We start from the raw sequence: 22,316 nt of genomic DNA, 5'->3' as shown, positions 1-22,316 counted from the left end.
ATATTTAGATTAACAATCAGATTTATATAAATATACACACATACACCTTTAACTAAATGCAGTTTGCAAAGTTTCTACATTACCATTTCAAACTTTCTGTTCAACAAATGTAACAGAAGAATTTCGCCAAACCCTGAAAGGGGCTTAAATTGGAACCACGTGCTTGGGGCAGAGGAGACAAAGCTTTTCAGCAACAAATACTCTAGGTGTGACTAGTGTGAAATAAAGAATGAAATGTGGAAAACTCCTTAAGCAGGGGAGGATCTGTCATGCTGCAGGCCTGTTTCTCTTCCAAAAGCCCCAGTAATCTTCTTTGAATGAATGCTATCATGAACTAAAATAGAAAATTTAAATAAAAATATTCCAGAGTCTGCTAGTAAATTGAAAATGGGTCCTCATTGGGTCTCTCAACAAGATAATGATCCAAGAGAATTGGCCAAATTACCCAGAAATGGTTCACCAGACACTTAATAAATGTTCTTCAATGACTGTTAAAGTCTTCAGGCATGAGTCCAATAGAAAACCTGTAGAGCTGAGCTAAAAAAAATTAAATAAATAAATAAAAAATAAAGCATAAGAAAGTATATAGGATTCTAAGTGATCTATATGGTCCAAGCTGTGTGAAATCCCCAAGTTGCCTTTCTGGGAAAAGGGGGTTGTACAAATTGTTAACAGGAGGGGTGCTAATACTTGCAGTATATATGGTTTCATGTCGAACAGAATATATAAAATCTTCATACAAGCTAACGTATTTAAATGGTTTCGGCTTCCCTTTTATTTCGGGGAAAATATTAAAGAAAATTCCATACGTTGTCAACTGTGTGGCTTATTGGTGCATTTGCGCTCACTTTAAAGGCTAAAAGCTTTGCCTGAAATTATGAAAATGTTTATAACTTATTCTTTTCTTTTTTTTTTCTTTGCCCCAGCAGTTGGATCTACTACCTTGGCTCCTAAAACCAATTCAGCCCCACCAGACAAGAACTTATCTCCACTCAAAGTGAATCTCATGCAGTTCAGAAAGAATGTTTCTGACCTCAGGATACAACTTCATCAGATGAGACAGCTGCAGGCAAGTACTCCATCTCCTTTTTACCTGATCTGTACTTGTTCTGGTTAAATTTCAGACCTGAACTTGTTTGCACACATCTGAGCATACACGCATCTTAAAGGCTCCTGGCTGGAGTCCTCTCATATCTTGTTTTACTGTGTACATCCCCCTCCAGGTCCAGAACCAGGAGGTTTTACGGGTGCAGCTGAAGCGGGCAGAGCAGGAAATTAGTATTAAACTCACAGAGGCCATGCGGCGGGCGGAAGACCCTGTCCAGAGGCAGAGAGCTCTGGTAGAGGAGGACAGGCACAAGTACTTGGGTCTGGAGGAGCGTGTTCTTGTACAGCTCAGGTAAGGTTATAAAATAAAATTAAACACAATTCACATTTTAATTTCTGATAAGGTTTACATGTTATTTCACGGCATATTAGATGGATCAAATAAAATATTTTCAATTTTTTTTTACTCAATTTTTTTAAGCTCAGCTTTGAAAAAGACTACTTCATGTCATTAAAATATTGCATGTTTAATATTGCAGATCAAGTATAAAGAAAATAATTCACAACACATATATTTTGCTCCTTTAAATAAGAAAAAGGAGCTAAAGTACTTTTAACTTGTTGCTTTTGACCCACTGTCACTGTGAAAAACATTTGAACACAACTGGTTTATGTGTCAGAATGACCCAAATCTAAATCTAATTAAGAATCTGTGGCAAGAATATTGTTGTTTTACTTGCTTGTAATTGCAGCAAAAGATGGTTCTATAAAGTCACAATGCTTTTCAGGTTTTATTTATTTGTTTATTTTAATCTCGTGTATCACTTTCCTTTCTCTTAACAGTTCTCCCTATTTTATATTGTTCACATAAAATCCCATTTAAATTCATTGAAGTTTTTAGTTGTAACGTGGTAAAATGCGCCCAGTAGTTTTGCACCACACCATCTCACTGACATGCTGCACTTTCATAAGCCAGTCAGGATGCTTCGCTCAGCAAATCAGCAACTTCTATAAATCCCAAAGATTAGGTTAAAAACCAGAGGTGACTGAGCCTTTGGGAAAACACCCTCCAGGTTTTAGAACAGCCTGCTATGGCCCATTAGATCTGCTGTATTTTTGCTATTTTTAAATCTTCTCTAAAAATCTTTGTCATTGTGTTTTTAAATGGTTGAGCTCCTGCATAATGTTTGATTTCATTGCATTTTCTCATTTTGTGATGCATACTATCACTTTTAACACTATTTTTCACAATAATGTCATTTTTCAATGTAACATTATGTGTGTAGTTCCTCGTCATCTATTAAGTAATTTGGTCAACTTTTTGTTTTAAATGTGCCTTCTTGTAAAGCTGAGTTTAGTCCAGTTCATAAGACACTTTAACTTGGAACCTGCATGTTTAACTGGCCATAAACTGATTTCAGTAAAGTAGGAAGCATAAACTGGAAATGTTTGAAAAATATTATCAACTAATTCAGTGAAATGAAAATAAAATCACACTCCAGAAAAATCACCATGCTTTAAGGTGTAAACCTAAAATCATGTGCTAAACATGAACAAGAGCTAAAGATACTTCTGCCTTCTGGAGGCTTTTTTTTTACTTTTGCATAGTGTATCTAATTTGAATTCCTTTATGGAAGTCATTAAGAGCACATCTTCAGAGCCGAAGCTGACTCATCCTTGGATGGCACAGAAGTGCATTAGCATACTGGGCAAGGTAATACTACCTTCCAGACAGCATCTTTTTCAAGGAACACATGGGAATTTCAGCAAGATAATCTCAAACCAATCCCTGAAAACCTGAATATGCACAAATCTATGATAGAATGTCAAGGTGGCGAAGTAGCTGAGCTGCTGTCCTGTCAGCCATTCAAAATGCAGATCCAAATTTTGCCTTCAGCTCCTAAAACATGTTTTAAAAAAAAAAAACTGATGCAACACAATGAGAACCCTACCACATTATAAACTTTTAGAAGTGCCTTGGTAAATAGCAGTTCAAAATAAGCCCAAATTAAACACACACAAGTTGCATTGTGTCTGCATCAAATGCTTTTTACAAGTCTTCAAGCAGAGAGCAGACACACCCATGCAGCTCCAGTCAGTGCTGCTCCACTTGTAGGAAATCCCCCAGAAGGTTTCATCCTCCTCAGCTCACCTGAGCCATTCAGTCTTGTACTCTTAAACAAGCCACACCCTCAAAACCCTCTGCAGCTCAGGTTTTTACAGGCAAGCTGTGCCTGTGCTTCTGAGGCTGCAAAGAACAATAGGGTAATTACTGACTACCCTGCTCTTATTTTAATTCACTTGCCTCGTCATGCCAACAGGGATCCCTATTTAAATCCTTTTTATTTGGATGCATTTGCAATGCAAGGACAAAAAGTTCTGTATTTAATCAGCACAGAGCCTTTCAAACTTATTCATAGCTCTTGAACGTTTCCACATTTTATTATGTTGCATCTACAAATCGCAATGTAATTTGTTGGGAATTCTTTTGTCACATAATCTTAATGCAAAAGGAAATTTGTGTTTTATTTTTTTCTTATAAATATTCAATGCAACCAAAACACCTTGTAGTAACTAGTCCACTTGTGACATGGCGATTCACCTAAATTGACAGATGGGGCAAGCAGAGCAATAATCAGAATAGCAGCCGAAAGGCCTGTGGTTACCCTGGAGGGGCTTTTTAAATTGGGGCAAAACCAATAAGTAGTGGAGAATTCAGGCCTTATTTATAAAAAATATATATAATTTTAAAAAATGACACTTCACTGTTTGGCAAAACAGTTGATAAGTTAACATATGTGGAGAGAGAAAGTGAAAAATATGTACTCTTGAGTCACTTGTGCAGATATTTTCTTTTATTATAATTTCATATATTTAGTGTGCCAGTGTGTAATTCCATTAACCAGTCAATTTGATGTTGTTACTTAGAAGTTTTACTATAAAGGGACAAAGAGTCATTCCATGCAACATGGAACCCTAACATGGATCTGGTCCACGCAGATATATTACAATTACTGTCTTTTAGTAATCTTGTATAATATTTTTCTTTAGTGATCAACTACAGCAGCAGGGCAGCTTGCACTGCTTTGATTTTTGCTTCACTTTTTAGTAGCAAACTGATCAACATTTTCCTGCATTCATTCGTACCACAGTAGACAGAGTTTTGTGAGATTCACAATTTTGTATTTGGGAAGTGTATTTTGATGAACCAACAGAACACCGTCACTGGGTTGTTCATGTTTGTGACGCTAATTTTTAAACAGATGGCGTTGGTTTCACATTTCAATGCTACAGATTCAGGAGCTTAACCGACATTTAAGTTCCTCTGAAACATCAGTGTCTCAAATGAACCTCTTTGGATAATTATTTTATCTAGCGTTAATTATACAGTCATATCAATTATTTTGACGGCCATAGTCTGTTCAAATTAAACCAAAATTAGACTTTTTTCCTACATGCAAAAAACTGTGGCTGCAAACCAACCTGAATACAAAACATCTATTGTGACACTTGGTGGCACCAGCTCCATGTTGTACGGATGATATTCTTTAGCAGGGACAGGGTAGCCAGTCAAAGTTAATGGGAACTTGGATGTAATTAAATACACAGAGAAAACCTGTTAGAGGCTGTAAAAGCCTTGTGACGAGGGTTTTCAGTTGACCAGGTCAAAGACCCCCTAAACAAACAATGAAACAGTTCAGATCAAAGCCCCGCCGTGAGTTGGTATTGCCCAGTGAAATTCAAGACCTAAATCCAATTGAGAATCAGTGGCAGGGCTAAAAAAAAAGCTGTTTATATATTCTCTCCATCCAATGTGGCTGGGCTTAAGCTATTATTGCAATAAAATGGACACATATTTAGTCTTTTTGTAAAAGGTGGTTTTACAAAGTGTTGACTTATGGTTTTAAACCCATTTGCACACTGTGCTTTTCAGATTTCTATGTACAATTTAACTTTCACTTTGCATTTTATGCAGTACTTTATTTTGATGTGTCAGGGGAAAAAAATAAAATAAAACCCTTCAAGTTTTTGGTTGCTATTTGAAAAATTGGGGAAAAGTTCAATAGCTATATATTTATCTCATGTATTTTGTTTATTTACTACACTTTCTATCTCTGGACTTACAGTGCCTTGAGAAAGTATTTTGAAAGGCAATGTAAGTCCAATGATAGCAGTTTATACCTTCTTAAAATAGAACCTGGCAGAAGGACCGGATGGGGTGTCACGCCAATTGTAGGTTAGCAAAACGTGACTTCTGTCACTCTAAGTAAGGTGTGGCAATTAGGACTATTTTGCTTCAGGGTTAGTCGGAAACTGCGGTTTGAAACGCTTACAATCTCACTTTTTACTTATTTCTCTCTTAAAAGGTTTTAAAAATAAAGAAAAAAATATATAACTCAAAATGTTGCCAGTGTAATAATTACATTTTACAGGAGAAGGATTAAAGCAAGAAGAAAGAGAAAACTTTTAGGCAAAACCTTGATACAAAAGAGAAATCTGTTTTCCCAGCTACAATTTCCATGACTCCTCTCACCAGCTGGCCTTGGCATAGTCGGGCATTCAACTCACTGTCCCCACTGGGGAGCTCCATAAAAGGGTGTATCTCAAGGGTACGTGACCACAATGAAACACCATTTTAGCAGTTCTCATGCAAACCAACTTGTCACACAATGTTATCGTTCAGCACATTTTCCCCTTGGATTTAGTGCCTTTCTTTAAGAGTTTTCTGAAATGGCTTGGTGAAACATTTTCAATGTGAGGAGTTGCCGTCTCACAAATAAGCCCTCAATCAGTGTGTAAACATTTGCGGTATTGGAGTTGGACTTGGTTAAGTCGGGTCTAAGCAATAATTATAGTGTGGATGTTGCCTTTAATGTTGGGTGATGATTATTGTCAATATTCTGAACATGTTATAGACTCAATTTACTATTTCCTTTTCTAGGAACCATGTAATTACGCTCTCCTCTGTTCCTCTCCTCTAGTGTGAGATAAAATACCGCTCCATGCCCCCTGGTGTTTGCTAAGTGTATATACTACACATTTATTTATTATTTATTTCTGTTTTTTCTGAACTGTACAGCAGAAACTCACAGCACAAAAAGTGTATGAACTATTTAAATGAAAAGAGAAAAAAAAATCTTTTAACTTTTATTATGAAATCAATTATTTATCTTTCTTGCTGTTTCTACAGTGAGCTGGAGCAATATGTAGCATCGCTGCAACCGGATTCAGCAACAACAACCAGGGTGGTGACCTTAAAGGATGTAGAGGAGGGAGCAGTAACTCTGAGGAAGGTGGGAGAGTCTCTGGCTGGCCTCAAAGGTAAGATGGTAACAAAACAAAAACAAAAATACAAAGAGCATTTTAGTTCCCTTTAGCCACATTCTAGCATAAATATTAATCGACTGGTGAGTTTACCAGCAATTGTAGGACTAAAACATTCCCAGGCAGTAGCTGGCAATACCTGACTACCAACTGTAAGTTAGTGTCTGCTGTTTGAAAACCTTTTCAAATTGGACTTTGCTAAATATTAATGATAATAAATTAAAATGAGCAATCATGGAATGAACTGACTTTCTATGCATTATTTGTGATTGGATAACATCTGACATAAACAGGGCTGTCTTAGATGTGCAGAGCATTCATTACTAGTATTGAGTTGAATTGTATGCAACTGAATTTCAGTTGGAGGCGTTTACTTCCCTTTTGTTGCTTGCTGGATTGAATTTCTTTGATTTCCTTTAATTTTATTGAATTGAACCGAACTGATCTAACTGATCCGAAATGAAAGTAAATCAATTTAACCAAGCTGAGCCAGCAGTTGGCAAATCAAGTTCAATTCAACTGAACTGAATACATTTGGACATAATTTAATTTATTTATCTTAAACTTAAATCAACCACAACAAAATAAATGAAGCTTTAATTGAATAAATGAACCTAAGGTAAGTAGAAATAAGTTAATTTAACAGAACTGAACTGAATTGCACTAAACTATAACAAGTGGAGTGACACTGAATTAGTTTAAACTGAATCTAGATGAATTGTCTGAAATTAAATTGAAACAGAATTTTAGTGATTCAACAGGAACCAAGTTAAGAAAACATAATCACCATGACAGATGTCATCATGCTAATCTGTAACATTTATATTTTTCTGTGTGCATAGTAAGTAATATTCTTGCAATTAAAAAATAATAATAATTTAAAAAAAAACTTTACATTTTTCGCATGTTTGTTTCCTCAGGAGAGTTTCCAGCCCTGCAAACCAGAATGCGAGCTGTGCTCAGAGTGGAAGTGGAGGCTGTTAAATTTCTGAAGGAAGAGCCTCACAAACTCGACAGCATGCTAAAACGGGTCAAGAGCCTGACCGATACTCTCAGCAGCCTGAGAAGGTAGGAGGAAAATGCAGCTGACGTAGGAATGAGGTGAACAGGTGCTCCTGGAGTATGCTGTGAGTGTGGGAGGGGGCAATTCAAGATTAAATCAAAAAGACCTCAGCAGAGCTCCTCGCAGAAGTCTGATGTGTGGAGATTGTGCTGTTTGATTATACTGCCTCCGTGCCATCAAAGAGGTCACTCTGTGTGAATCCAGGATTCAGCTAGATTTCCTTTCAGCACCTTCACTGAACCAATAAGCGAATTAACTTAGTGGACATTGTAGCACCTCATTTCCATTTTAATATGTCACATGTACCAAGCTCAGTCTTGGCTTTTCGCTCACCCATGAGTTGCATGTGTAAAAAAAGAAAATCTTCACACATTTTTTATTTTGTAGTGTTTTTAACATCAGTTCAAATACCATTTCCTTCCTCTGCAGATATGCAACCGAGGGGTCTCAGAAAGGCATAGATATTTCCACCAATGCCTCAGTAGGTGTCAACCACAAACCAGCTGCAGAAACCGCTGTAGAAGCTCCATCAACATCAGTCCAGCTCACCTCCTCCTCAGCTCCACCAGAGGCACAGAGCTCCACCGTAAGATCGGAGGTGATGCCCTCCTCCCCAGTGGTCATCCATCATGTCCGGAGTTCTCCAGTTCACATGCAGCAGTCCCAGCAATCTGCAGCCCTCATAGCTCAGCCCAGTCCTCCCCTCACCCCAAGCCCTACTCAGATTCCTAGTCCTAACCTGAGTAAGCCTCAAGACCGGGACTCTCCTAAAGGGTCGGTCTCAGATCCACCAAGTCCTGCCCGCCTCAAGAAGATTCATGGGAATCTGGTGAACAATGGCAACAGTGCTCCTCATCAGGATCTTGTAATAGAGGAGCTCCAGAACACCAAGGAGAAAAGCAAAAACAGAGTTATGTCCATTGAGGTATGTTCAGCTGTTTCCCATATTTTACAGTTTACAACCCTTGAACCTTTACACATTTTGTCACATAATAGTCGAAGCCTCGGTAGTAATTTATAGTGATTTTATATGTCTGACCAACATCAAGTAGTGCATACTTGTAAAACAGAAGAAAAAGACTAGATGATTTTCAATTTTGACTTGTTTTGGTTTAATTTCTATCACTCAAAAACGCCTAGATCTAGTGCAACCAAATGTCCAGCTGTGTGCATTTAATTTCATCATGAATACAGCTGTTCTTTGAAGACCTTGAATGTTTCTTAGAGAATATTGATAAGACCAAGGAACACAACAGACACATCAGAAATAATGTTGTGGATATTTTAAATCAGGATAAGCAGGGTTTCCCCTGGTCTATTATAAGCCTGGCAGGCAACCAGGCTTTACTTGCGCCCCCACCAGGCTTGATAAAAATATTTGGATACTTTAGTTAGGATGAAACCACTATCATTTATTATAATTGTAATTCTTTATGTTTACCTTTTTTTTCTCATATGTTCATCTTCATAGATGATGTTTAGGTATTGTTAATAATGTCTTTCAATTGCCTAGTCATATTTTTAAATTTCCTCTGAACTTTAAACATGCTTTATTCCACTTTGAACCCCTCGCAATAAACAGCCCAGAATGGTAACTGTGCCAGCTGTAGAACTACAAATCAAGAGGGACAATCTGTCATTTTGAGCAACAGCGAATTTGTGGGAGAAGCAGCTCTTGTGAGATGAGATTAAAACTGATTATGGTTCAGTACAAAAAGAAAAGCTGAATCCAAGTCTATGGACCATTTATCATTTTTTTCCACTTTACAATTATGCACTGCTTTGTCTTGGTTAGTTCCATTAAAATACATTGAAGTTTGTCCTTGTAAAATGACAAAAAGTACAAAAAACGTTTAAGAGGGTGTAATACTTTTGCAGACAGCTTTATCTAGCTGTCTATTTACCTAGCTGTCTTATTTTTTATGTCTAGCCACCCAGAAGTTTAGAATCTAAGCAGCTGACCAGTTAGCTGGTCGTAATTGCACTTTATGCACTGCAGAAAGTGCAATTAAATTGGCAATTGTCTTGCACTTTATGCAGTCTCTAAAAAGTTTAGAGACTTTTTATCTTCTATCTTTTTCTTGTAGGCAGCTGAGAAGGAATGGGAAGAGAAAAGGCAGAATATGGGTCAATATGATGGCAAAGAGTTTGAGAAGATCCTTCAAGAGGCTCAGGCCAACATGATGAAGGGAATTCCAAGCTTAGAGGTGGAGGAAAGCCAAATACTGCCCTCTGCTGGCATAGTAGAACATAGAGACATTCCCAGCCCTTTTGAGTCACCATCAGGTACAAATAAAACATGCATTCAACTTCCTTGAGTCATTTTATGTATAATAACACTTTACTTACCACTGTTTGCTTGAATAATGTGTTTTGCAGAGGAGTCTCTAGTAGACAAACCCTCCAAAAAGGGGTCTGATAAACTACCGAAGCCTTTATTGGAGAAATCTATCAAGCCAGCATCTTCAAAAACTGCCATTAAATCAGCAGCCACTGACAATTTGACCAGACAGGGGTCTGACAAATCAAACAAGTCCCCACCACCGCCACCTCCAAGAAAAACCTTCTCCAGCTCAAACTCAGGCATGACTACAACACGTTCTGGAGAGGTGGTCTATACTCGGAAGGAAAGCATCTCAGCACAGGTCGGTCACATTGATGTCATATCAAATTACTGAAGATAGATATACAGGTTTCCTGGCTGTACAACCTGTTGATATATCCACTTTAAGTGATAAACCCACTTTAAACTCTGTATCGATTCATTTAAAAGTACATAACATGCCCTCTTCAATTTTTCGTCATTGTAATACATCATGTTTCTTTGTATTATTAGCTTAGTGACACTTAACAAATACTTGCTGCATGTAAATCCATCCATTGTCTATATCAATTATGCTGCATAATGTGAAGTAGTTTGATTCACTGATTTTTCACAGGAGGTTGAGGAAGATGCTCCTCCTCCATCCCCTCAGTTCAAGCCCACAAAGGCTACTCCGGAGACCAAGCCGAAGCCCATCACGCCCCCTCCTGACACTGCTTCTGTTAACAGAGAAGAGGAGGATGAAGGGGACAAGATCATGGCGGAGCTTCAGGTTAGATGCATGTGAACACTCACACATGTCCTGGCAAACATATGGGCAGGGTTTATTGATTTCTGCTTACTGGGTGCCTTTTGCTTATCGCTTCTTCCTGCGGTCGTTGATTTTATTGGAAGTGGCAACGGCTGGGTGCTAACGGGTGCCAAAACAAAGGATCCTCCTTGTCACCTGACAACAGTTGGTACAGCTGTGGCTGTGGTCCCACAAGTCTTTATCCCACCCTAAAAAATCTTTATCCCCACCCCCCGTATCCCTTTGACTTGTCTCCAACCTTCAGGTTTTCCAGAAGTGCACAGTTAAGGATCTAGGGATAAAAAATTTGGTTGAGCCCACCAATCGAATTGAACCCCAAATCAAAGAACTAAGACCAGGGAATTTGTTGCCCCACAAAGAGAAAAAGGTAACACATGTGCCGCCGTGCAGCTGCCCAACTAACCGCCTGCCTCCACCAGCTGTGTGATGCACTAATTGCCTGTTGTTTCCTAACACTTCTACAACCCCTGTGCTCCCGCTTTGGCTTGAGAGAAACCTATAGCAGCTGTCTCCACCAAACTCCTTTCCTTGCTGGCTTGGTTCCTTCCCTTGTTTGATTCTGCTGGATTCCACAGCTTTGGTTTCTTTCAGGATTAAGTCTGCATAAAATTGAGCTGGTGTGTCTTTTGTATGACCTGTTTCAAGATTTAACTACCACTTGTCTTTTCTTCTAAATGAATAAAGACCTGTAATGTACTTTGTATGTTATGGGCAATTAAATTGTCTTGTGTCTTTCTTTTACTGGCATTTTTTCACAGAAAAATTAAGTATATAAAAAAGGAACTTACAGATTGACGCTTCAGAAAACTTACATTTGTAGACACAATGTGTTTTTGCAGACTTGGTTCACCAGAGGTCAATCTGGCCACTTTGCATGCTCCTGTCCCCCACTTATTTTCTGAGATATTACTTCCCAATCTCTCTGTCTTTGCACAACTTCACCTCAATTTGCTTTTTCAAGTTTCACACATTTATCCAATCCAGCTGCAACTATGTTGTTTATTATTCTGACAAAACTCTTTCTGAGGAATATGGATGTGTTCAAACATATATTTAAAGAGTTAATTGTGTGAAGTTATTTGTTTATCTTTAGCAGAAATACATCATATCACCATCAGCTTTTTGCAAATGAAATAAGTCCTAAGAGTACTGGAAGGCTAACAAGCAAGTCAGACAGAGAACAAATAATCAGTGAAACCATGGCAACATATACAGGAGTATAGGAAAAACAAGTTATAAGTCATCATTAAAGGCAGTGGATTTAAAATTTTAAGTTTAATTGATAGTTTAGACCCACCCCAAATGCAAAATATGATTACTTGATTACTTATGCTGCCTAACATTGCATTTATTAATGTAAAGAACTTGGTGTTGTCAGTGAAGCCCTCAACCAGTTTGTCTAGTTTGGTAGGAAATGTGTGAGTGGCCAATACAAAGGAAAACACAGCTGTTATTAGCAGCAAGGTATTTCCCCCCTATTTTATAGTAACTATTGATAAGCACAACAGGCTATAAACTTTTTGATCAGCAACACTAAGCCTAAATTCAACATGCTCACATAAAACAGATGTCTCTAAAAGTGTTATAGATAGACTTGGCCCTGGATATGGCCCTACACCGGCCTGATGAGGCCTGAAAATATTGCAAACCTGTCTTCTTTTGTTAAATTTTACAGTAAGAGTCAAAGATTAGACCAATATGCAAAGAGCAGGTGCAGGCATGGTGTAGTGTTAAATTACATAAGTCCTCCCATGTTATTCAATGACAAACAGACCATCTACATCTTGATAGTTCATTTGTTTGCTTTTCCAGATTGGTGATAAGGACTGATAAATTATCAGCTCATCACCTGATGAGGCAGACTGACATACTGCTCTTTGGATTAGTTTGTTGGCTTCCTACTCATAGGATTAATTTACTTTTCCAAATAGCTACTGGTAATATGTTATCTTTGCATCACAAGAAAGGTAATTGTGACCAATGATAACTTTATAGGATCACACTTTAAACAAATCCTAACTAACTGTTTAAGTGATTTTTGTAAAACACAAATGTTAGTGTGGCGTAGGATGAGTGTAAGCATGTGTTTGTAAACTTTGAACAACCTTTGGTAATGTTTCTGAAATGACATCAAAACATCTTATAAAACATTAGTTACACTCTATAGCTAAGTGCCATTAATAAATTTGGACAATAAAATGTTTATGTTCCAAAGTCAAAACGTTTCTGAAATAAGGATTTTATTATTAATCTATAACCTCAGATCACAATAAGTTACATACCCAACTGGTTTTCAAATGAACAGTCTCTATTTTTAGTTGTGGTTTTATTTAAATTTGGAGAATATTGTTAACAACTAAATCTTAGAAGCAACGGATTATATAAAAGTTCGACATCGGTTTGTATTACATTGAGCACAGCTGACAGAATCACAATCATTTTGCCAATGACAAAGCAAAATGATTGCAAAGTATTAGAAAGAAAGAAAAAAAAATCTGATTCAACTTAGTTTCTGGGAGAGACCAAACTGTTGTTGTTGATTACTTAAAACATGATAGACAGGATTTTGAGTTGGCAGCAATTTGGAATGGTAAAAAGTCATTCCATTATGACTTTAAAGAAGTAATCACTCACTCACTTCTACGTGTACAGATCTATTCTGTTTGGTGATAAAGGGCACAGAAATTTAGCATTTTTTACAAGTATCTCTTTGAAAGTTCTAGAAGTTAGTGTCTCTTCACCAGCGTTTTATCCGTCTGTTTTTTTTACTAATATTGTGTGAAGTACAGCAAGAACAGTTAACATTATTTCCCTCTTCTATATAATAAAACTGTAAAAAAAAGAGACTGTTCATTTCTATCTACATGATGACAACCAAATCAAATTAGCACTCCCCCCTCTGTATAAAATAAGCAAATTCAGAAAGACTTTGTAATATCTTGTCACTGACCCATAGAAGATAAATAATATTGTTTTTTGATATAGAGGTGATCTGTTGCAACCTGGTACACCAGTTGCACAGTAATATTATTCCCTCACACATTGTCCTAGCAGAGCTCAGAACCAAGTCGAGAGGATAAAGATCCTGACACAGATGAAAATGGAAACACAACTACAAGACAAAGCCCTGGGGTACGTACAACTGTTTGTACCTAACACTCTGTCAATTCATTCAATATTCATTCTAGAGTTTAAGGATTTGAGAGTAATACTACATTCTAAATGTCCCGTTGACAGGTCATATATTATGTGACTGGCCAGATTCCTAAAGATCAACCACCCCCATCAGGCCTGGAAGACACCCCAGAACACAGGGAGCCCTCACAGCCTCTATCACAGGTGTCAAATGTCAATGCTAATGACAATTCTCCAAGCCAGCAACAGCAGATGCTGCAGATGCAGATGCCTCCACAACCAAAATCACCTCCACCTGTTACACCCCCACCGATATCACCTAAACCCACTGGACTCAATGGATTCAAACTGCCACAAAAGCAAGTTAAGCGTGCTGAATCCTTGAAGACTAGCGCAGAAGTACAGAAGGAAAAGAAACTCAACAAAACAAACACTGAAAAGAAAACCAAACAGGCCTCGGAGCATGTTTCCTCATTTAAAAATACAAAGCCTCAGCAAATATTACCCACAACCAGCAATCCTGTAAAAGAGGTACCTAAAGTTCAGCGACTCGGAAAGACTGCAAGTAAGAAACGTGATTTGACTCTAGATAATTTTGATGATGGTGATCATGGAGCCAGTCTTAGCCCTGACTTACCTGGAGAGGAAGCTCCCCCGCCACCAGACATTGCATTTATGATCACTAACAAAAAGGTTCAGCCGCTTTCTTGTGGCGAGTACCAAGAACTGGTCAGCGCCAAGAAGGGTAGTGTCCAGACAGTTACAGTTGGCAGTGCATCAAACAAAGCTAACACCACAGTCGATCCCACTATGCCACAAGACAATGGCTTCAACAAGAAGCCTGTCATCATCATTTTTGATGAGCCAATGGATATCCGCTCAGCTTACAAGCGACTGTCCACCATATTTGAATGTGAAGAAGAACTGGAGAGAATGCTTGCAGAAGAACGCATAGATGAAGAAAGTGAGGAGTCCGACACTGAAAGAAGCACTGGTTTGCAAGTAAGAGCTGGTGGTGCAGAAATCGCTGATGGTGAAAAGATCATCTCCACGCAGAGTACTGCGGAGCACACAGGGTCATCATCCTCATCTTCATCTTCAATATCTGAACTAATGGACAGTGGAATGAACACAGAGACAAATGGAGATGCCAAGCAAGATGGAAAGAAGAAGTTTAAATTTAAGTTCCCAAAGAAACAGCTAGCAGCACTGACACAAGCAATTCGCACAGGCACCAAGTCTGGAAAGAAAACCTTACAAGTGGTGGTGTATGAAGACGAGGAAGAATTCGATGGTACGGTTCGGCAGCACAGGGAAGCAAAGAGATTTGAGATCACTCGCTCAAAATCCTTCGCAGAGGGCACCAAGGGATCAGTGTCTACCACACAAACAGACCAGAACTCAGATGCCCTTTGCAGAACCAATGAGATTCGGAAGAATGCCTACAAGACTCTGGACAGTCTTGAACAAACCATCAAACAGCTGGAAACAACTATTAATGAAATGGGACCATGCTCCCCGGAGGAGTCAGTCAGCACCGAAGACACCAAGGCAAGAACTGGGAAAGAATCTGATGTGGTTGGGTTGAAGAGGTCTTCCTCTCTCCCTACCTCTAGAGCGCATGGGCCTAAAGTATCCAGTAAAAGCTTGCTGCAGAAGAAGACAAAACCTCAGCTCCTTCCTCGCCCTGTTGTCACCCCTTCTTCCACCAGCACCTCCACCACAGTCCTCAGTGTACCCACCAGCATACAACAGGTCTCTCTCTAGCTATTGTTGCTCCAGGAGAGTTTGGGTCCTTCTATTTCACTTTTCAACCTACCTTCACTCCAACCCTAACCACTGAAACTACAAAGTCATTAATCCACTCCACAGGTGCTCAGAAATGTTGAAAGTAACCCTGGTGGCTCTCTGCCACTGTGAAATCATGGTGACATGATCGGGGTGGCATTTTGTTGGGTGCCTGACTACCATCTTTCTCCTGCAGTTCATTGCTAAAACTCTGAGGTTTTCAGCAAGTGGTGCACTGATCATCAGAGACTTTGTCGCGATGGTCGTTACTTACTTATTCTCAACTGCATGCACTATGTATACTGCCTTTGAGGTTTATGGTCCTTCTGGATGCATGGTCTTTTATTGGTGTTGATTTTTTTGAGGTGTTGAACTTTTTTCCTGTGTTTTGACTTCTCATACTTCCTGTTTTGGTCTGTTTTTTTTTCTACCTTTTGTTTTATTTCTTGTTTTGTTTTTCGTTTGGATCCCCTTGCAGAACTCCAGTGCCGCTTCCCCTACTAGTCGGATGCCGGTCCCTTTGTCTGCGAAGTCCAGACAGTCGCCGGCTACAACTGACAAAACTGGAAAACAGCAAAAACTGCAGGACGCTCAGAGGCAGTTTCGACAGGTAGTTTTATTGTAGGGTTTTACCGGAGACTAGCAGAATTAAGGTCATGCCTTACTGAAAGCATGGAGCATATATATGAGGGGGAAAAAAAGACTACCAAAGCCGTGAGATCTCACTAGTGAAAATAAAAAATGAAAGCCACAATGGTGGCAACTGTGGATCTGTTCTTGTTTCTCTCGAATCTGCAAAGACGCAAAGGCATGTTTGACTGTTGACTGTTACCCCATAACATCACTGTACTGTATGCTTCTGCATGTCCACACTGCTCATGGTTTTCACTGTGTTGGTGGTTATACAAAAACAAAATGGAGAAAGGCAAAGAAAAGTGGATTCCTGTCTTATCCTCATCTGAGTTGTCATCACACCTCCAGTTCTCCATCACAGCTGAGTTCCTTAACAGTGTCGCCAAATCCTAATATCCTTCTGGCAATGTTCAACCACAGGTTTAACTTTTTTTTTGTTGTTGTTGTTTGGCTCCTCTCTTCTTATATTCCAACTTTGCTCAAACCCGACATCACTGCTCAGCTTCCTTAACCCCACGGTGATGCATTTTCTTGCCGTCAGGACCTTGGTATAACCTACTGACATTGCACCATCTGTTCAGTGGAGTACAAATCCACATTTGTCCTCTCTGCTGCCACTCCTTCTAACTTCTAACACTTTTTCCCTATTCACTCTAGATCCTTGAGTGTTTCTTTGCCTTCTCAATTTTATTCAACAGCCTCTCACAATACCTAACAATCCCTCTAACACAGAGACGCTCCTGTCTGGCATCATGCTGTCTAATTTTTACAGTGTTTTCTTTTTCGGTAACATGTCTCTCACTTCTATAATAAAAAAAAAACGGAACTTCTGTGTACAGCATCCAAAATAAGTATTAAGCACTTCATACATTTTTCTCAGTTAAGTTATTTCTCTCTCTCCCATTGCCGTCTGCATTACAGTGAATGTGAAGAAGCCTCAAAGGCTTTGTACTAGTATAGCGCCTTATCAAGTCCAAAGGCCCCCAAAGCAATTCCACTACAGTCATTTATCCATTCACCCAGACACGCAACTGAAGACACTTTGTTGTGTCCTGTGTTGTAAAGTCATTTGAAAATCTCTTAAAAGAACAGAATGCAGAGAAGAACTTGTGACCTCGTCCATCTTGTTTCTCTGTGCAAAAAACACCTTGAAGTTATCAGTATCAACAGACCTTTATAAGTATTTAATTAATTTAAATTAGTATGTTTAATAGTTCTATCTTGTGTAATTATCTTTTATATAACAAAAAAAAAACATTATTTATGGGCTTGCTTGTTTTGATTTCTTTGCGTATGTTGATTGCCTGAGTTGTTCCTGACGACTGGTGTGCATTTCAAGGTGACAGGCCCAATAGACATATATTGACTGAGATAAATGTTGTGTGTTCAATTCTTATTTTCTTTGCTGTATGTTTTTGGTATCTTTTAGTTTGCCTTATTGATGTTATTGTTTGTGCAGCCATATTGTTTGTCCATGTGAATAACCTTTAGTTTGTGTTTTTTTTAACGTCGCCTTGCCTTTTACATGTGTTGTGTGACCAGTTTTCTTTTTTTTTTTTGACAACCAGTATCTGTTTTGGCATCTGTTTGCAGGCTAATGGAAGTGCTAAAAGAGTGGGAGGGGATCATAAAACTGCTCCCCCTACTATACCCGTCTCTAAAATCCCTGCTTTTTATCCTAGCTCTGTGAAAGGCAGCTCCCAGTCTGCGCTAAACTCAGATGCTACTAATACTAATCCCATTAACCCGTCTTCTTCCGCTCCTCCTTCTGCGACAAAGTCCTCTCACACCCCCCGTTCCGGTTCCCTACCCTCATCCCATATCCCCTCACTGTCTAACGGATCCCTCAAACTCCCTGCACCTTCACAACACACAGGTAAAGCTCTCTCGTTCTCCTCACAGACTCAGAATGGTCGAGTGCTGTCCTCCTCCTCCTCTTCATTCTCCTCCTCCTCCTCCTCCTCCTCCTTCTCCCCCTCCCCCTCCCCTCTGTCTCCCACACCATTGGGGCCAGGTGGAAAGAGCATCCGCACCATACACACCCCCAGCTTCACCAGCTACAGATCGCACAACGGCAGCAGCAGCAAATCCTCCATCCCAACAACTACAGCAGCTAAGGACACAACTTAGCCACATTATCGCCAAGCGTGCTTTACAGCACAGCAGGTAGAACTGAATATATTCCATGTAATACTTTTTGTTGCTTTTTCTGTTATTTGAACTTTTTTTTTATCATTTGAAAGTATTATTAAAGTAATGCACTCACTCTGTTTATATTTTGACACTGGCATTTGCGCACTGTTTATTTCTTTTCAGCTCCTTTCCTTTTCTTTCAGTTCACTTTTAGATTTAAACAACACTTGTATGGATTCATATTCTGCATCAGAGGTGAACCCTATGACTTATGTTGTAATTTTGTTTTTAATGACTCTTTCACATAACTGTAGATTGATTTTGTAGTTGAATTGAAAGTTTTTAATTGTGGTGAAAATCTATATTTTTTTGCAGTAGTTATGAATAGGGAATATATAGTTAATTTGCAATCAACATATCATATAAATTCTTTTAATTTTGGGAAAAAGAGAAATATATTAAGTAGTATATTTAATCCTCTATATTTCTTACATTCAAGACAAAATGTAAAAGCCTTTAATGAATTTATACAGAATTTATGATGAAAACTCACGATTAACTTAGTTTTCAAGAGTATTTTCTTATTTTTCACCGTCATGAACTGCCAAATTCTTTAACAGATAGCAGCTGTTCTCATCATTAACACAAGTTTTCGTTTTATTGTGCCTATTTGCCAAAGTGGTTGTATACTGACTTGCTTCATGCCTAACTACAATCATCTACTTTTGGAAAATTTACTTGGCTCTTCTTGGTGTGACGGCTGACATCAGTGGTCAAAAGTTGTGCTAACATGTATTGTTGCTGTTCATGTGATCTGTACTGAAAACAAAGTCAACGAGATGTACATACCAGTAAATGCTTCTACTAAGAAAATAAGTAGTGTTTTTTTTTAACATACCAAAGTTTATTTGTATGCATGCCTTTGAAATATTTTAGGAGAGTAATGTAAAAGAGACAAAAATATGTTTGCACAAGTAGATTTTGTAAATATTTTGGTTTTCTTCCTCTTTTTTTGTAAAGCTTTAAGTCATGACATAAATGAACAATGTGCTTAAAGGCAAACGTTTGGTGGAGTAGCAAACACAAATAAAGACCTGCATGCTTCTAGTGCACTGAATTTATTAGTTTTTTTTTTTATACATGTTTTCTGTCTTGCTTCATGCATCACATGGAAATGTGTGTACATGTGGGTAAACCTGTGTGTGTGGGTGTGTGTGTGTGTGTGCTTGTGTGTGTGAGTTTGTGTGTAAACATAATGGTTAACACGCCACAAACCATTTTTGTAGACTTCTCACTTCTGCTTGACGATCAGTTTTCCTGTAACACACTGAAGTCTTCCACTCTTAGTGAGCATATTTTAGAACGGGGTCCGACTACAACTACAGGTAAGATTACTGGAGACTTTAAATATAGTCCGAAGAATATTTGCATATTTGCTACTTTTTCTGTACTTATTTCTGCTATACAGTTGTTTGAAGGCTGTACCTTGTGATTAATAACCTTCGCACATTTAACCAGGTCATATACAATTAGACTGCTAGAAAATTTTTGATATTTAAATTATCTTGACAGTTAACGTCACCCTTTAATCACAGTAACTCTCAGGAAGGCAAACGACAAAAGTAAAAGTTGTAGGTTATATAAAGAGGAAACCGATGAGTTCCTTCTTTCTTGACAAGTGACCTTTTGATAGTTGTCATTATCTTCATACATTTTATTGCCAGAAACATTTAGATGCTTGATTTTATACATATGTGTGAACCTTAGTTAACATATGTGTTATCTAGAAACAACCAATCAGAGCCATGAGAAGGGTCTTAGTGCAGATTAATTTTATTAAGACAATCCTCCCTTCACCAAATTATACACTTAGCACACACAGTGCAATCAGGTAAATCTCATTCTCTTGGCAACTAGACTCTGTTTTGCTCATTGCATTGCAACACAAAGAGGTGTGACTCCTCATTTCAGAGAACCTGTCTCCGCTTCTTTGGAGTCCATTGGTGACTTAAACCAAACTTTACAGTCGACATTTGTGTAGCACTTGCTGTTGTAAGATGTGGAAGCATCTGTTCTACACTGTTCCTCAGCTAATATGAAGCTTGCATGAAGTATGGAGGTTTGCGACTTGAATCTGCAGACAGCTTATGACTTCTCAGCAATGCTCAGTGATTAATGTGACCAAGTTCCTTTTATTGATAATTGCTTCCTTTTTGCTATGCTGCTAACAATTATCAATGGACTAACTGTATAGATGGCATGTCAAGTACATCCTGGAGTTTACTAAGCTCCTGAAAGTGACCCATTTTTTTCACTAATACTTGTAGAGATAACCATAGAAATAATTGGAACGCCCGGATTCAGTAACTCGGAGGGGCATCTCAATACTTTTGGCAACTTTTAAGGTTAAAGGAAGTTCAAGCCTGGGGTACAGAGAATAAGAACCTAATACCCAGCCCATTGAGCATTTTAAAACTAAAAAGCAAATATTTTTGTAGTAAAAGTTTTTTATTATTATTTTTCTCATTCAATGTTCTAATATTTTGAGAAACTTTTTTTTTTCCATTATCTGTAGCCATAATCACAAAAAAACAACAAAAATAAACACCTTATAGGCTTTTATTTTATTAAGACAAACCTTTAAGATGTGATAATTTGTGATGATCACTGACTACATATTATGCTTTACCCTGCACTAGACTGGTCCTTGCCATGACACAGGAAAATACTTCCACGGGGAATGAGACCAACAGATTGCCTCCGTGGGATATTATCCTCGCCGTGTTTTACATGTTGATCTTCATCATTGCTGTGCCTGGGAACTCCTTGGCGTTGTGGGCATTCTGTCATCAGAAGGGCAATTCACCCTCCAAGGTCTTCCTGAGAAATCTGGCTATTGCAGACATCTGCTATGTCCTTATTTTACCTATGCGCATAGTTTACCACCTGTCTGGCAGCCACTGGCCCTTTGGAGTAATCCTCTGTCGGCTGTCAGGATTTCTATTTTACCTGAACATGTACTGTAGCCTCTACCTGATGAGTTTCATCAGCCTCGACAGATTGCTAGCTGTGACTTTACCTCTAAGGTCCCAGGTGGTAAGGAAGCCTTTGCATGCACATATAGGCGTGACCATACTGTGGGTGATAGTCATTGTGTCTATGATTCCAACACTTTTCTCACAAAAACACCAAGGCAACTCGGCTAACAACTGCAGCATGTTGTACCTTGAAAAAAAATCAGCCCAAGCTATGATCTCCACCATAGTTGCTTTTTTTATTCCCTTCACCACCATAGTTATCACCTCCCTAGTGATTCTCCTAAAACTGAGGAACCTGAAACAACAAGAAGAGCGTCCAGTGAAAGACAAAGCTATGAAAATGATCGTACTCGTTGTGCTAAACTTCATGTTTGCATTTGTTCCCTATCACGTGTGCAGGGTGATATACAGTCAAAGTAAAGCTGAGGGGTTGGAGTCACTGTCATTGAAAAGAGCCAATCAGATCACATCTGCACTGAGCTGCATCAGCGGCGTACTGGACCCCGTCATGTATTTCTTCTTGAACCAAGCTTACAGGAATACATTTCTTCATCTGTTCTTTAAAACTCGGAGACCTTCTCTGTAAGCATCAAAGTAAAATTCTTACTGAATGACTGTCTTATAGTTGGACATTTTACAGATTGGAAGGTCTTGTAATTATGATTTAACACATCAAAGAGAACTTTGGAGAAATATTTTTATTTTTCATATCTGTACAACATTTACTAGAATGTAAAGAGTTTGATATGCTTTTTTTGTGGTACTTTTGACTGATGTTAGATGAAATGCATAAGTCTCTTTACATTCAACAGTCAGAGTGTATCTTCAAACCTCATAGTGTAAAAAAACAATTAAAGAAAATGAAACTTTGACATACTTATGGTCTTTCCAAGGAACTTAAAGCTCTGCCTACTCTCTTAGCTTTAGATTGTATTCAAAAGGTTTTCTCGCCTTCAAATGTTCTATTGTCTTATAGCAACCACCAACTTATTTTTTTTGTTTGTTTTTTTTTGTTAAATT

General features: G+C 38.4%; 2 protein-coding genes across 32 annotated transcripts in view; both read left to right on the top strand.

Moving 5' to 3' along the window:
• Nucleotides 1–19,214, top strand: part of kiaa1217 (KIAA1217 ortholog) — a 120,905-nt gene extending 101,691 nt beyond the window's left edge. For 12 of the 31 annotated variants that reach the window (XM_016673152.1, XM_016673155.1, XM_016673146.1 and 9 more), the window contains 13 exons: nucleotides 927–1,069; nucleotides 1,224–1,399; nucleotides 6,239–6,369; nucleotides 7,293–7,440; nucleotides 7,865–8,360; nucleotides 9,523–9,721; nucleotides 9,815–10,080; nucleotides 10,375–10,530; nucleotides 10,814–10,936; nucleotides 13,621–13,701; nucleotides 13,807–15,459; nucleotides 15,971–16,102; nucleotides 17,719–19,214. In XM_016673152.1, the coding sequence (XP_016528638.1) occupies nucleotides 927–1,069; nucleotides 1,224–1,399; nucleotides 6,239–6,369; nucleotides 7,293–7,440; nucleotides 7,865–8,360; nucleotides 9,523–9,721; nucleotides 9,815–10,080; nucleotides 10,375–10,530; nucleotides 10,814–10,936; nucleotides 13,621–13,701; nucleotides 13,807–15,459; nucleotides 15,971–16,102; nucleotides 17,719–18,255 (4,241 nt within the window). In that variant the 3' untranslated portion in view covers nucleotides 18,256–19,214. Of the gene's footprint in view, nucleotides 1–926; nucleotides 1,070–1,223; nucleotides 1,400–6,238; nucleotides 6,370–7,292; nucleotides 7,441–7,864; nucleotides 8,361–9,522; nucleotides 9,722–9,814; nucleotides 10,081–10,374; nucleotides 10,531–10,813; nucleotides 10,937–13,620; nucleotides 13,702–13,806; nucleotides 15,917–15,958; nucleotides 16,103–17,718 lie in introns of those variants that run through there. The other 19 variants (XM_007555598.2, XM_016673149.1, XM_016673145.1 and 16 more) reach the window with 15 other exon arrangements.
• LOC103140442 (uracil nucleotide/cysteinyl leukotriene receptor) lies at nucleotides 19,207–22,302 on the top strand. Its single transcript, XM_007555594.2, has 2 exons — nucleotides 19,207–19,643; nucleotides 20,958–22,302. The coding sequence occupies exon 2, from the start codon at nucleotides 20,971–20,973 to the stop codon at nucleotides 21,880–21,882; it is 912 nt and encodes a 303-aa protein (XP_007555656.1). The 5' UTR covers nucleotides 19,207–19,643; nucleotides 20,958–20,970; the 3' UTR covers nucleotides 21,883–22,302.
• The last annotated feature ends 14 nt before the right edge of the window (nucleotides 22,303–22,316 follow it).

The sequence above is a fragment of the Poecilia formosa genome, unplaced genomic scaffold (genome assembly GCF_000485575.1).
Source record: "Poecilia formosa unplaced genomic scaffold, Poecilia_formosa-5.1.2 Scaffold71, whole genome shotgun sequence".
In the NCBI taxonomy this organism is placed as follows: domain Eukaryota; kingdom Metazoa; phylum Chordata; class Actinopteri; order Cyprinodontiformes; family Poeciliidae; genus Poecilia; species Poecilia formosa.
The sequence above is the reverse complement of the archived record's forward strand: the minus strand, read 5'-3'. Positions and strand labels throughout refer to the sequence as shown.

Excerpts from the sequence above, each read along its gene's own strand:
- LOC103140442 (XM_007555594.2), top strand. The coding sequence starts at position 20,971 with ATGACACAGGAAAATACTTCCACGGGGAATGAGACCAACAGATTGCCT.